The sequence below is a fragment of the Trematosphaeria pertusa genome (genome assembly GCF_010094035.1).
Source record: "Trematosphaeria pertusa strain CBS 122368 unplaced genomic scaffold BU26scaffold_3, whole genome shotgun sequence".
NCBI lineage: Eukaryota > Fungi > Ascomycota > Dothideomycetes > Pleosporales > Trematosphaeriaceae > Trematosphaeria > Trematosphaeria pertusa.
The window spans coordinates 1,414,991-1,427,652 of record NW_022987214.1 but is presented as its reverse complement, the minus strand read 5'-3'; the positions used below and the strand labels follow the sequence as shown (position 1 = coordinate 1,427,652).

General features: G+C 47.1%; 6 protein-coding genes across 6 annotated transcripts; 1 reads left to right on the top strand and 5 right to left on the bottom strand.

The window, feature by feature from the left end:
- Positions 1 to 40: 40 nt before the first annotated feature.
- BU26DRAFT_396219 (kinase-like protein) lies at positions 41 to 496 on the bottom strand (the record flags this gene model as incomplete). Its single annotated transcript, XM_033822745.1, has 1 exon — positions 41 to 496. A coding segment is annotated over one exon (456 nt), but the record flags the coding sequence as incomplete, so codon positions are not given.
- A 978-nt stretch (positions 497 to 1,474) lies between these two features.
- Positions 1,475 to 3,595, top strand: BU26DRAFT_449917 (uncharacterized protein). The gene is made up of 2 exons (XM_033824727.1): positions 1,475 to 1,692; positions 1,744 to 3,595. The coding sequence occupies exons 1-2, from the start codon at positions 1,678 to 1,680 to the stop codon at positions 3,493 to 3,495; spliced, it is 1,767 nt and encodes a 588-aa protein (XP_033688267.1). The 5' UTR covers positions 1,475 to 1,677; the 3' UTR covers positions 3,496 to 3,595.
- Positions 3,596 to 4,746: 1,151 nt separating this feature from the next.
- On the bottom strand, positions 4,747 to 5,656 carry BU26DRAFT_515630 (uncharacterized protein). The gene is made up of 2 exons (XM_033828124.1): positions 5,074 to 5,656; positions 4,747 to 5,020 (listed from the first exon to the last, which is right to left on the bottom strand). Exons 1-2 carry the CDS (start codon positions 5,567 to 5,569, stop codon positions 4,866 to 4,868), a joined length of 651 nt encoding a protein of 216 aa, XP_033688266.1. The 5' UTR covers positions 5,570 to 5,656; the 3' UTR covers positions 4,747 to 4,865.
- Positions 5,657 to 8,306: 2,650 nt separating this feature from the next.
- BU26DRAFT_547790 (uncharacterized protein) lies at positions 8,307 to 9,305 on the bottom strand (the record flags this gene model as incomplete). The annotated part of the gene is made up of 2 exons (XM_033831904.1): positions 8,937 to 9,305; positions 8,307 to 8,884 (listed from the first exon to the last, which is right to left on the bottom strand). The coding sequence occupies exons 1-2, from the start codon at positions 9,298 to 9,300 to the stop codon at positions 8,307 to 8,309; spliced, it is 942 nt and encodes a 313-aa protein (XP_033688265.1). The 5' UTR covers positions 9,301 to 9,305.
- Positions 9,306 to 9,974: 669 nt separating this feature from the next.
- BU26DRAFT_515629 (kinase-like protein) lies at positions 9,975 to 11,479 on the bottom strand. Its single transcript, XM_033828123.1, has one exon. The coding sequence runs from the start codon at positions 11,310 to 11,312 to the stop codon at positions 10,011 to 10,013; it is 1,302 nt and encodes a 433-aa protein (XP_033688264.1). The 5' UTR covers positions 11,313 to 11,479; the 3' UTR covers positions 9,975 to 10,010.
- A 329-nt stretch (positions 11,480 to 11,808) lies between these two features.
- On the bottom strand, positions 11,809 to 12,545 carry BU26DRAFT_547788 (uncharacterized protein; the record flags this gene model as incomplete). The annotated part of the gene is made up of 3 exons (XM_033831903.1): positions 11,809 to 11,870; positions 11,942 to 12,060; positions 12,202 to 12,545. 3 exons carry the CDS (start codon positions 12,543 to 12,545, stop codon positions 11,809 to 11,811), a joined length of 525 nt encoding a protein of 174 aa, XP_033688263.1.
- Positions 12,546 to 12,662: the final 117 nt, after the last annotated feature.

The window sequence follows — 12,662 nt, the reverse complement described above, 5'->3', positions numbered from 1 at the left end:
CAGACTTCAGTCGGTCAATCCATGTGTCCCCGCCATCAAGGTTGGTTCCATATATTGTGCTCTGCGTTCCATAAGACGCCAAGTGCTCTTGCAACTTATCCAAGGTCGATCCATCTAAGAGTGTAGCCATCTCTAGGAAGACGCACCCTAGAGAGAATATGTCTGCAGATGTGTTGCGCTTTTCGCCCGTGAAGATCTCCGGCGGACTATATTTTCGCGTGGCGACGGGGGAGCTGTCTTCCGTCGTGCTGTGACCGACAGCTTCCCAGTAGAAAGCCAACCCCAGATCAGTGTACAAGACGGAATCGCCTTTAATGAGGATGTTTGCCGGCTTGATATCCTTGTGCCTGATAGACATGTGATGCATATACGCAAGGCCAGCGAGGAGGCATCCGAAGAAGCCGCGCAAAAGTGCCTTCGATGCATCGGTAGGCGTGTAGGCTTCCATGAAAGCACGGAGGTCCAAGTCCGCAACAGGAGAGATGATGAGCGCTACACAGGTTGGATCTGTATAGCTTCCGACCAACTTGACGATATGATGGTGACTCAGATGCTTGATGGCCTTTATCTCTTTCTCGAAATTCTCTATGATCTGGCGGCTTCGGCGCTCGCCGTGTTGGGCAGGGAAGCGACGTGGGATACGCTTCCGAGCATACTCAGTGCGAGTCAGTGTGCTCTTGACGCGATCGACTTCGCCATACGATCCTGTCCCCAAAGTGCCTTCGGAAGACAGAGGCACATCTTCGATGGCGCTGTAGTGTCGATGTAAGCCTCTCTCGCCCTTCTCTAGGTCTAGCGAGGTAGAAAGAACTGCTGTTTGTGTCGCAAGGAACAACGAGCGAGTTGTTGCACTTAAGCCTTTGGGGAATGTGTTCTTCGTCAACGGTAACCAGAGATCGGTGACTCCACGGGCTGTAAACAATTCGATATCGTCAAGCCGGTCGATCAGACGAAGGACAGAATATAACCTGGGGACATCTACCCATGGCGAGTCTTGCACTCGGAGTGCACTGGATATTTCGCATATGTCGTCGTCGTTGAATCTTCGTGGCGCTTGAGACGCGGTTGAGTCGTGTGCGGGGAAATAGAGGGCGAGTGGTCCGTCGAGACAATGGCTATCCGTAGCTTCTAGCAAGGGATCAGACTCTTCGAGAGCAGCTTGTTTTGCAGGAATTTGCATCTTTTCTTGGTCTTTCTAAATGGGAGCGTTCGAGAGAGCTGCTCTTCAAGCCATATTGAGCGTTGTTATTGTGGCTTCTCAGAAGGATCAGGCATCCCATCTGGAACATGGGGCTGTCTCACATGGTTGTTCAGGCGGCAACACAGCCAAAGAGAACGGTGAACTCGAAGTTTCATCTGCACCTCGGCCCTCTCCGACGTTTTGGCTCACAGAATCCAAACGAAGTCTAGTGTACGTCTTTCAGCCATGACCATGACCCTTGGCAGCCTTTTCTCCTCACAACCCCGCGTTTTCGGCCCCCATCTATAACCTACATGCGCTGATATAAAGGAAACCTACCATCGTCTTGTCCCATTTCCCAAAGACGGGAGTCCCCAAGGTGTTCGGGAGTATTGTTTCGGGGGGCACTCTTCTCCTACATCCCTCGGCCTGTGCTGTGCACGTAATTACTCTACCTTGCCGTCAGGCTGACGGGGTTACCACATGGATCTCTCAAGATGCCGGCCTCAGTGGTGAGTGGACCACAAACGTTATCATTGCTTAAGTTAACCCTGACGCGCCAGGTATATATTGACCGATCGAACCCAGGGCCGTCGCGAGAGCTCGAGTTTCCAATCTTCAACCTCCACGATCTAGCCGCGCACCATTATTTGGATAACTCTGTTGGTCCTTGGAGCGCATCGCGCTCAGCTGAATATCATCAAAAAGTTCGTGGTGCGGAGTGGCTTCGCGCTACTCGGCTGGGAAAAGATGTGACGTTTCCCAGTCGCTTGCTCTCCCCCAGCGGCGAAAGCTTCCGAACAGGTAGCCTAAGGCCGGAGTACGTCGTCATATCATACACTTGGGGGCGATGGATGAAGAAAAAGAGATATAGGGATACTCCTATCCAAGGTGGCCATTGGAAGGCGCCTTGGAATAAGCGTTTTACCAGAGCAGAACTTGACTCGGCAATTCAAACGATTGCCAACGGCTCCCACGCCTGGGTCGACGTATTCTGCATTCCACAGATGGACAATGATCCCGAGATGGCCAACGAGATCTCAAAGCAGGGCGAAATATTCCGGTCAGCATCGCGGGCCGCCGTGTGGCTCGGGACCGGTGGAGAGGAAGTTCTTCGCGAAGTCTGTTCATGGGTCCCAGACACACAGACATTGATAGTTCCGGATACCCTGGCACTGGCGGATAAGCATATGAACAGCCCGGAGCCTCGATTGCCAGAGAAAATCGCCGAGACTGTCCGACGTATTAAACTCATCTCGGAGTTCACGGAGCATGTGCCTTGGTGCAACTCTTTGTGGACTCTACAAGAAGCGGCTCTCCGACCAGAGGCGCAATTCTTCGACAAAGTAGGGAAACCTATCCTCCATGATACATCCAAAAATCCTATCACTATACGACATCTCATAAACACAATGAGGAACATAGCGGAACGACTGGACGACCTTCTCGACGAAGACGGATCAATGGGCTATAATATTTTCGAACAACCGTATATGTTCGGATTCTCCGAAGAGGAGAGACAACTTGTTTTCCGAGCCATCGAAACGGTTAAAACGGTCTCCCTCCATTGGCTTACGACGATGAATGCTGGCGAGGTGCTCCTTGCTTCGACAAGCCGCAAGCCTTCGCGACTGCATGACCGCGTTTATGGCATCATGGGAGCCATCGGCGCTCCGATTCCAGTGAAATACGACGAGGACGCAGACAAGGTCATGAATCAGTTTCTCGTCCATCTACATAACACTCTTCCGATTGAAATGCAGGCCTTCCATCGCGAGTATAGGCACCAATACGCGGGGCAAGGCTGGCGAATGGACCATTTGGCCCGTAAGCTTACTCTTCTGCGTCAGGAATCTCCGCCACCGAGGCCTGTTTTCACCGGTATATCCCCCGATGGCGAACTTGTTATCAATGAACTCGATCTTCTCTCGCCCAGTAGTTTTGCGGAGCTTAACTCCAGGGTTTTGGGGCGGAATTTCTTAGCTGGTTTGGATAGACGAGCCTTCGAGCTTGTCAATGATGGAGTGGTCTACACGAAAAGCTATACTCTCGATTACATTATCGGGAGTATTAACTTTGCTCTCATCTTGCAAGATCTTTTCTCCAAGACCAACCTAGGCCTTGTTTTTCTCGGTTTCATCACTGGTCTTGAGCATGTTGCTTGGAGATATGCGTACCTTCTAGTTGCGTCCAAATGCGGGGAGGGGGCAGCAACGGCGCCGCAGGGCCAACGGTTTCGTCGATTGGGCATCCTGATTTTCAGGGAGGAATTGCGGGCCGGCTCGCCGACAAAGGGAGAGTTCTTCATTATTTGATACAACTGCTCAGTCACGAGCTGACCCTCCCCTTCGATTGCGGATCCTTCCATTAAGAATGACCTTCAATGACTCCGCGTAGAGAATCCAGCGTCTCGTGCACAATTATTCCCACGTTAACGCAACTCCAATTCCCGATGTCTCTCACAGCCCATCCTCGCGAGGGGGCTAGCTTCTCACGCAAAGGATCTACAGCCCTTTCGCCTTCACCACTGTATGCAGTAGCAATTCTAACACTAGCATGTGACGCGTCCTTCCATGTGTCACTCATTGCGGGCACCTGAATCGCCTCAAAAGAGGTTCGGGTCTGCGTGGCTACAACCCTCAAAACCTCTGAATGTGCACCGCCTCCCGTATTTGTGGCATGTACGTTGGGAACGGATACCTTGAGATGAAGGCACAGATCTTTTGCAGGAGTGACTGGTCCCTCCATGATTCTGTGCTTTGAGTCGCTCAGGGAGTAGTTGCCGTCGTCTATGGTTGGGTAGATCTGGGTAAGGCCGTAAGCGCTATCAAAGCATAGTACGTAGACAAACAGATCCTTCTCAGTTAGGTTGCGGATGTAGAGAGTGGCAAGGTCTCCAGAGAGAAGGTGCAGCGTGCCATTGCGGTCCAGCATGGGATAGATTGGTGATGTGGTTATGTCATAGCGGTATCCGCCTATCAGTCTTGCGTCGATGATGCCTGAGATGCCACTCATGTGGCCGCCGCCCAGGAGCTCGTGATAGAGATTGGACTGCAATTTTGGTGAGATAGGGTCTATTTCCACAACCGGCTCGACACATTGTTGCAATTGCTTCAGAATATCTCCTCCGGCCGTAATATTCCCTAAGGGCGTGGTGGGTTTCGAATTGGCATTCAACATCGCGGAGTCGCGCAATGGAATCACCTTCAGCGCTTGTGGAATGGCGCCGATGCTAACCGGCCCATTAAGAGGTTTTGCCATTGCACGTAGCCCGGAAAGCTCCACGACCTGAACGACTCCGCGATATTGGGCTCGCAGTCTTGGTCCTGATTCGGCCTCCTGAACCTCCGAGACGACGGCAAAGAGCTCATCGGGCCGGATACCATGCACAGTTCCGCCCTTAATGGCAAGCTCAAGCTGATCTTTCCCTTCCAGGAAAAACGCAGTGAAGACGCGCGGCCGCGCCTTCCTCGCGCGTTGACCACCAACAAACGCACGGTTCGGATCCCCCATAAGGAATAGCCGCCTTGCCTGGTCTATCGTGGTAAACTGTCTCTCCGCAGAAAGTCCTTTCGCCTCCAAAACCAATCTTTGATACAGGTCTCCAAACGGTATAAAGGGCCCGTACTCGCGAATGGTGCGGCACAACCACGCTGTCACAAATCCATTCCAGATCCCCGAGGCCTCATCCAAGTATTCGTTCCGGATGGACTGGTCCAGTAAGCCAACGGATATAACACCTGTGTACGGCGCCGCTGCATCCGGACTGTCCAACCAGGAACGGACCCCGATTTCGGTGCGACCAGTAGCTGAAACGCCGTATAACAGACGGCCGTCGCTGTAGGTGTTGTAGCATGCCGAGAGAAGATCCTCCTCGCTGAAAGTGGAAGCAGCTACTGGCGTCTCGGAATCTAGTGAGAACCGGCCATCGATGATGAGCGTGACTTCCAAGCCTTTGGATGTGAGGGAGCGGAGCAGGACGGCGAGTTCAAGTTCATGGAGGAACTTCTTGGTTGCTTCGTGGTCGGCCGGGAGAAGGACAAGCTCCTTAGTATCGTAGCAACGGCGGTCGGAGGGGATGATGGAAGGCGCGCGGCCGGTGCGGCAGGAGAAGTGGATGTAGATGTGGTCGCCGGCTTGCGCATTATCTTCTATGTCTTGAATGGTTCGGATGATGTTATGATAGGTTGGAGTTGCAGAGGGATTCGTTCCGAGGGCAAGCGTTGCGGCTGGCCGGACTGAGATCAACTTGAAGATGCGGGAACTGTGGAAGCAGTACGTGTCACAGAGGAGCTCATACAGGTCTTCAACGTCCTGGACGCAGCCTCGGAGTTGAGCCTTTCCGTCGGGGTAGTAGTCCACACCAACAAGGACAGCCCAGCCGACCATGCTGGACAGCTTGAAGCTTGCGCCAGAGAATCAGCGGGAAGTAGGCATGAAAAGCGTTATACTAGAAGCGTATGTGACGGCAACAGGAGAGTTGCCAAACCATAAGAATGATAGCTAATGAGGAACGCGAAGCAAGGGCATGTTGGAACGCATATCTATTCGATGCTGGGGGCCATAAACGCGGGGCTTATGGCGCAGGAAGTCGTCGCGAATGGCACACAAAGCCACCAGAGCATTTTCCAGCAGCTCAACTTCTTCCATTACTCGACTTCTTCCATTACAAAAGATCTCAATTTTCTAGAACCCGCTTCATGTCTTCTTCAATGTTGGTCAGATATAGCCAAACAAGCTGGTCAACACCCTCTTCCTCATGCCACACTTCCTCCTTTGGCAACTTCTCCTTCTCCTCCTCGGAAAGGCGCATATTGTTCATCTGCTCCGAAAGAACAAGCACCTTGTCAATCCTTATCTGGCGGTAGTTCTACCACTTCTTCAGTGCGCTGTGCACTTCTACGGTTGTTGAGAGCGAAGCCAGCAGGAAAGCAAGGCTGAAGCTGTCCTCGAACGCTTGATTCGCGCCTTGGCCGGCAGTAGGCGGAATTGCGTGCGCCGCGTCGCTGTTACGAGCTGTTCTCTTGACTAACGTAATTAGTTATCTAACGCTCGGGCTCATCTAACGCCTACTTTTTAGTATCTCTTACCTCTTCTAAAATAAGAACTATAATAGATAAATAAATAAAATTTTAGTATAACGTACTTTATAAGTAAGCTAGTTATATAAGTAAGCTAGTTACTTTCTCTTAGTAACAAAAATTAACGAAAATTAACCTATTTTTCTTAAATAACTAAGCGAAACCTTAATATTTTTCTATAAAACTTTAACGTACTTTATAAACAAACGTGTTACACAAATAAATAACTTACAATTTCTTAGCAAGAAAAATTAACGAAAATTAACTCGTTTTTCTTAAATAACTAAGTAAAACCTTAATATTTTTCTATAAAAATTTAGATATATATTCTCTATAGTATATTATACCTTAAACTAAAGTTATACTAAGATATATTACGTAATTAAAAAGCTATACGTATTTAACTAACTTTTAAAAAAATCTAGTTTACTTCTAGTAAGTACTATTATATCTCTATAATAATATATAAAACTTATAGTACAAAGTATTTATAACCTAATAAAGGTTTCTAGAAAACTTCTATAGCGCTAGCTCTTCTAGGTATAGCGTAATAAGAGATAGAAGTTTAAAAAAATCTTTTTAGAGTTTTCTTCTCTAACTATAGTTATATATAAATAATCTAGCTATATAAAGTTATATACTATAAGATTATATATACTATAAGCCTTCTATATATTTAGAAGTACTAATTTTAAGATAGTTTTAGTATCTTTCTATCTTTCTATACTATACTACTAAAAAGGCTTTACTTTTAAGTAACTACTTAAAGATACTATATTATTAGGTAATAAGCTCTATATAGTTAAAGCCTACTATAATTTATATAATAATAAGTTTATAGAGCTAGATTAACTATATATATATATAGTTAGAAGAGAAAACTCTAAAAAAGATATTTTTCTAACTTCTACCTCTTATTACGCTATACCTAGAAGAGCTAGCGCTATAGAAGTTTTCTAGAAACCTTTATTACGTTATAGATACTATATACTATAAGTTTTATATATTATTATAGAGATATAATAGTACTTACTAGAAGTAAACTAGATTTTTTCTTAAAAGTTAGTTAAATACGTATAGCTTTCTAATTACGTAATATATCTTAGTATAACTTTACTATAAGGTGTAATATACTATAGAGAATATATATATAAATTTTTATAGAAAGATATTAAGGTTTCGCTTAGTTATTTAAGAAAAACAGGTTGATTTTCGTTAATTTTCGTTGCTAAGAGAAGGTAACTAGCTTGCTTGTATAACTAGCTCGCTTATAAAGTACGTTATAGAACTATTTACTTTTAGGCGTATATAAGTTCTTTAAAGAAATACTACTCTACTTTCTTTTTAAATATCTATCTCTTTTCTATAGTAGCTATATAGTAGTTATAGAACTACTAATAGTATTTTCTAATAGAAAGTACGTCTAACTAACTAGCTTACTTAATCTAGGCTTTAAGAAAGAATTAAGTAGCTTTATAGTAGTCTTTATCTATAATTTTAAATTCTTTCTTAAGGCTTATCTTAAACTACGTCTAATTAACTCTTAAGTTCTAATAGCTTATTAGGTTATAGATTAACTATTAGAGCTTATAGGTATAAAAGTATAGTATTATTCTCTTTCTAGCCTTACTCTTCTAGCTAGCTCTATCTACTATAAAGTTATAGTCTTCTAGAAAGTATATAATATTTCTTCTATTAAATATTAGAGTATTTAGACTTATAGATACTAGCTTAATATATATCTTATTAACTTTCTTTATTTCTCTTAAGAGTATAGTTAGTAGTAGCGCGTTTACTAAGAATAGATCTATTATATTATCTATCTAGTTTCTAAAAACTTAATTATTACTATTAACGCTTAGATTATTATCTTTATTAGAGTTAAAGAAGTTATAAACGTTATAATACGCCTAAGAATTAGAGTATATAGACTAGTCTACTTCTCTATAGAGGTAGTAGTATAATTTCTAAGGCCTAATATTCTTTTAATATTTTTCTTTCTCTTCTACTTCTTTCTAAACTCTTAGTACTACTTTTTTCTTCTCTTATAGAGGTTCTCTTAACTTTTCTTCTTTAGTTTCTAGTATTAGATAATTGCTTAATATTCTACCAAGACATTCGATGATTGCTTTCTCTGCAGCGCCTTGTAGGTAAATTTCAGGTCTCGGGCTTATTCGCACCGTATTGTTATGAACAACAAAGCGGAAGCCATCCTCTATTTCAAGATGTATGTCAAACAAGACGGACGCAAGTCGTTGTACTTTATCTGGGGAAATTGCAAGACTCATGAGACACTGCACCCTTCCAGTAGGAAGATTCGCTGGAAAAACCATCGTTACCCCAACACCATGTCCTTTCCGAATGGCGCGGACGATCCACTGTGGGAAGACAGATACGAGGCCATTAATTTTAGCACCCGTAAGCGTCTGCTCTTGGTTGGATGCTTCAATGCTGGCACTTGACAACGCTTTCCACATGCCTATAGGCGTATATCGGTGCTCAGGATTGTAGACTGTCGGTTCAGTGATGGTGGGCGTCGCGGGTTCGTGTATATCGGCCATTGGAGGCGACGCAGTCTGCGTCAATGTCGTGCTCGTCACGCTCATCGTTGCGTCTGTAAGTCCTGTTGGTCGAAATCAGGGGACGAAGTAGTGGTGGATACGTGGACGACTTACGACGGCGTTTAGGATGCCGTAAATCCTCAATCGCTGATTGAACGGTGGGATGAGCGTCTACGTTGGCCAATGCCATTGCGACTTGGTTTTGGCGTTCGATTGGAAATTGTTGAAGAGCAGTAATGGCTTTGCGTTTGGCGCTCTGCCCCTTGTGATGACGACCTTCGTGCTCCGTGGCAAGGAAATAAGCCAACCAGGCATGAAAACCTGCGTCCAGGAACACTCGGGCGGTGGAAGTTGATTCAGAGCGCGCTGTTGTCAAAGCTTCGTCAAACCCCTTTGGAGCTCTTTGCCGCTGCCATGGATTGGTGAGATAGGATGCTAGCAGTTGGACGCACTCGTCGATTGTGTACTCTGCATCCATGAGGGTATCATATGTGATTTAGAGAGGTGAGTTAGACAGGCGAGTTGGAAGGTGTTTATGCGCGGCGAAGTGGGGCACGCTCGTGGAAGTCTCTTATTGGTGGACATCAATCCAACTTCCAATCACGCGGGTTGAGCTGGAGTGCAGGATGAATCTACGACTAATGAGCTTGCACACCTTGGTCTTTAGAGAGTTGCAGAGATTGGTTGCCTACTATTGAATGTCGGATTGAACCCCACTCCAAGAAGGTGCATAGCTCTCCCACTTATACCGAGCCACTGCAATCTTCTTTCGAGCTGTAAGCTCGTAATATCTGTCTTTTCACCCACTATTTGGAAGGTTCTCAGACACCTGTTATTCTATTATGTGCACGTTCAACACTGCTGTCGCCAGTTGCGGCCATTATACAAAGACCCTTTACAACCCCTGCAAGACCGCTAAGGAAGAGAAAGAGGCATGCGAGTCTGGAAGCGAGAACTCGAGAACGACAAACCAATGGTGTTATAAGGACGGTTGTGATCGGAAACCTGGACTGCGTCGAGAAGGGCCTGGTTAGTGCAGCTCAATCTTTTCTGTTCTGGTGCATTAATAATCACACGATGCAGGAGGTATTACTAATGGTGGATTTGATAACTCAGCGGTTGATTGGGATGAATTTGAAGAGTGAAACACCGATATACGAGGCTGAAATGGGATCAAAGACACAGGAGTTATTCATTGTCAACCAGACCATCAATCGAAGCGACGACTTGGGAGAGTCGATCGGAAATGGCGGCGAGAGAGATACAGCCACGGGTTCTTTCAACATCTTGAGCAATTTGAAACAAGAGTAGCTTCTCTTCTTCCTTGCCACTACCATTCATAGCCTTGACCATCAAAGCCAGAATCTTACCCAGTGCCCACGTATCACTCTGCACCCGCAATTCCCAGCTCTCTGAACACCTATCCAGTGATTCAAATAGTTCTGGTAGTAACCACTCATCAGTGGTGCCTCCAATGCCGCTGACGTCGATTATAATAGCATTCCATTCTTTGCTCATGACCACGTTCTTTGGCTTGAGATCCATGTGTGTCACTCCCATCTGATGCATGTATGCTAAAGCCGTTGAGATGTCAAATGCCCATCGTAACCACCATGACGAGCTATGCATCCAAGGCTCCGGAGATTGCAATACATCGTGCAGGGTACCATTTGGATGATATTCGAGAAGGATTCCGCGAAGGACAGGTGGCGACGCTCCGGATTCCCTTGATTGATATGGGCTACTGGATATCACGGCAGCAACGAGCTGCACGATCCGCTTGCTGCCATGAAACAGCTCCAGATTTCGCAACTCTTGCTCGAGAACCTTGGTATCGTGTGGAAAATAGATGAGTCTGTCCACGCCTTTGTACACGTATTGGCGTTCATCACCTGAGATGCGCGCTGTATTGACATGTTCATGGGAATTGATATCTTCTACGCGCTGGATGTTCCTGAGATGAATTGTGCGTCCAGAGCCGATATGGAGGGGATAACGTGTATACTCGGGGTACTCCCGCACATGGAACCAGAGACTGGCCTTTCGGAAAGTGGCATAATCGCTGTCACTGCTAGGCAGCTCTTTGAGTGGAAGTAACTGTGCTGTAGTAGAGGGATCTGGCTTTGGCGTAATGAACAATTCTGTGAACTTGTCGTCAAGAAGGGGAAGCGGATCGAAATTGATGTAGCGACATAGAGCCCTGAAGTCGTGCCATCGCTTTGGCCAATAAACTTTCTGGCCAGTCTCCTGGCCAGAAGGCTCGCCTAGGAAGGTAGCTCTGATATGCCATTGTGCAGACCCTCTCTGAGCGATGAAAGAGATTGAATGTGATGGAAGATGGCGGTCTATTTTGGTACTTCGACGTATGAATTCAATGTTCCATCCGTGCTGAGATGCTAGGGCGAGATGCTCGGTTTTAGGTCCTATTTGAAGTATAGGAATGGAGAGAGATTGGAGAGAAGAGGAATTGGGAGGCTGCAGGGAAACCATCGAGGAAGCGGCGTGTTTGATGAGAGCGAAGGTGTCGGCGGACAGCCAAAGATAGCGTCGTCGGTGGGACGGATTTGCAGAGAGTAGATATAGCAAGGCTAGAAAAGCAAGGCAACCGAGTTTCCACGGCGGATCAATTAGACTTGGAGCAGAAGCTGAGGTAGTGGGTAGACAGAAGGAGCCCAGTAGATGGGTAGAGACCTGACGGCCAGGTTGTGGCGCGGTAACACTTGGCACCCGCTGCGCCACGCGGGACATTTGTCGGGGAAATTAGATGGCCATTCGCTCCGGCGTGGCTGTGCGCGACAGCAGAGCCCATGCCGACCCGGTTCTATTGGACGCTTTACATCCAACCGTTGCCTCGGATCTCCGGACCAGTCACTTGTAGTTTTGTGCCGTTCACAGCCAAGGGCAATCTGGCGGATTGCATCACACCTTTACTCCGTAAGTCGAGAGATAGATGGCTATCAAAAATTGGTTTCCCAACTACGTGTATCTACGTCTCTTGTTCCGCAACCTGTTCCGCCGCAAAGGCTACGAGTACGATTACATCTTCGACTGGACAGAAATAAAATTCTTGGAACACTTAGAGAGAAGAAAACGATCTGAGGATGGTATCGATGACTCACAACACTTAACCCCCGTGTGTTGTTCACTTCCCTCTAAGAGCAATAACATAAACCTCTTTGGCGATCTGTTCGAGCTAGGTTCAGCGATCAACTCCGGCAACTTCGAAGGTACGCACCGCCTGGGAATGCATGGCTACAACTCACATCCCGCGCTATCTAGCTTGGCGCGTCCCATTCCATCTCCCCCGGCCCGGACGACTTCACCAGACGCCACAATACCCCTGAGTATGACCCTGTCTTTGCTCGCGACCGGGCCTTACGTGAGCTCTGCACAACTCCCATCTTCAAGCACCCCAAGGTCCTCATGATCCCGGTCAAGCGGGAGGGGGAGCTGAGCGACGGCCGTGTCGAGCAAGCCTGGTTCCCATGGCAAGTGTGCACCAACTGCCTTGCCGGTCGCGCAAAGGGCCGGTGTTCGCTGTGGAGGGCCGCACTGCCGGTCGCTCTCCTCTCGGTAGACCGGATTATCTCCTTCTTTGCATCTTTTGAACACGGCCCGCGCTGCCGGCTGGAGACCTGCGGTTTCACCAAAGGCCTGGAAGAAACCAGGGACCTCAACGTACATGGGGCCCAACTCCTCCTTCGGCACGTCGTCTACGTCCATGTTCCCGCAGCAGGCAGCATTGGATCAGATGTATTGAGCCTGCATGAACTTGCACCCCCCCTTCATCTGTCCCTGTTGGCGGCATCGTCGTACGAGGTAGACTGAAACACCTTGTCT

Excerpts from the sequence above, each read along its gene's own strand:
- BU26DRAFT_515630 (XM_033828124.1), bottom strand. The coding sequence starts at position 5,569 with ATGGTCGGCTGGGCTGTCCTTGTTGGTGTGGACTACTACCCCGACGGA. Across the intron at positions 5,021-5,073 it reads AGATTCCGAGACGCCAGTAG|AGCGACGGCCGTCTGTTATA; the intron begins CTGCTTCCACTT and ends TACAACACCTAC.
- BU26DRAFT_515629 (XM_033828123.1), bottom strand. The coding sequence starts at position 11,312 with ATGGTTTCCCTGCAGCCTCCCAATTCCTCTTCTCTCCAATCTCTCTCC.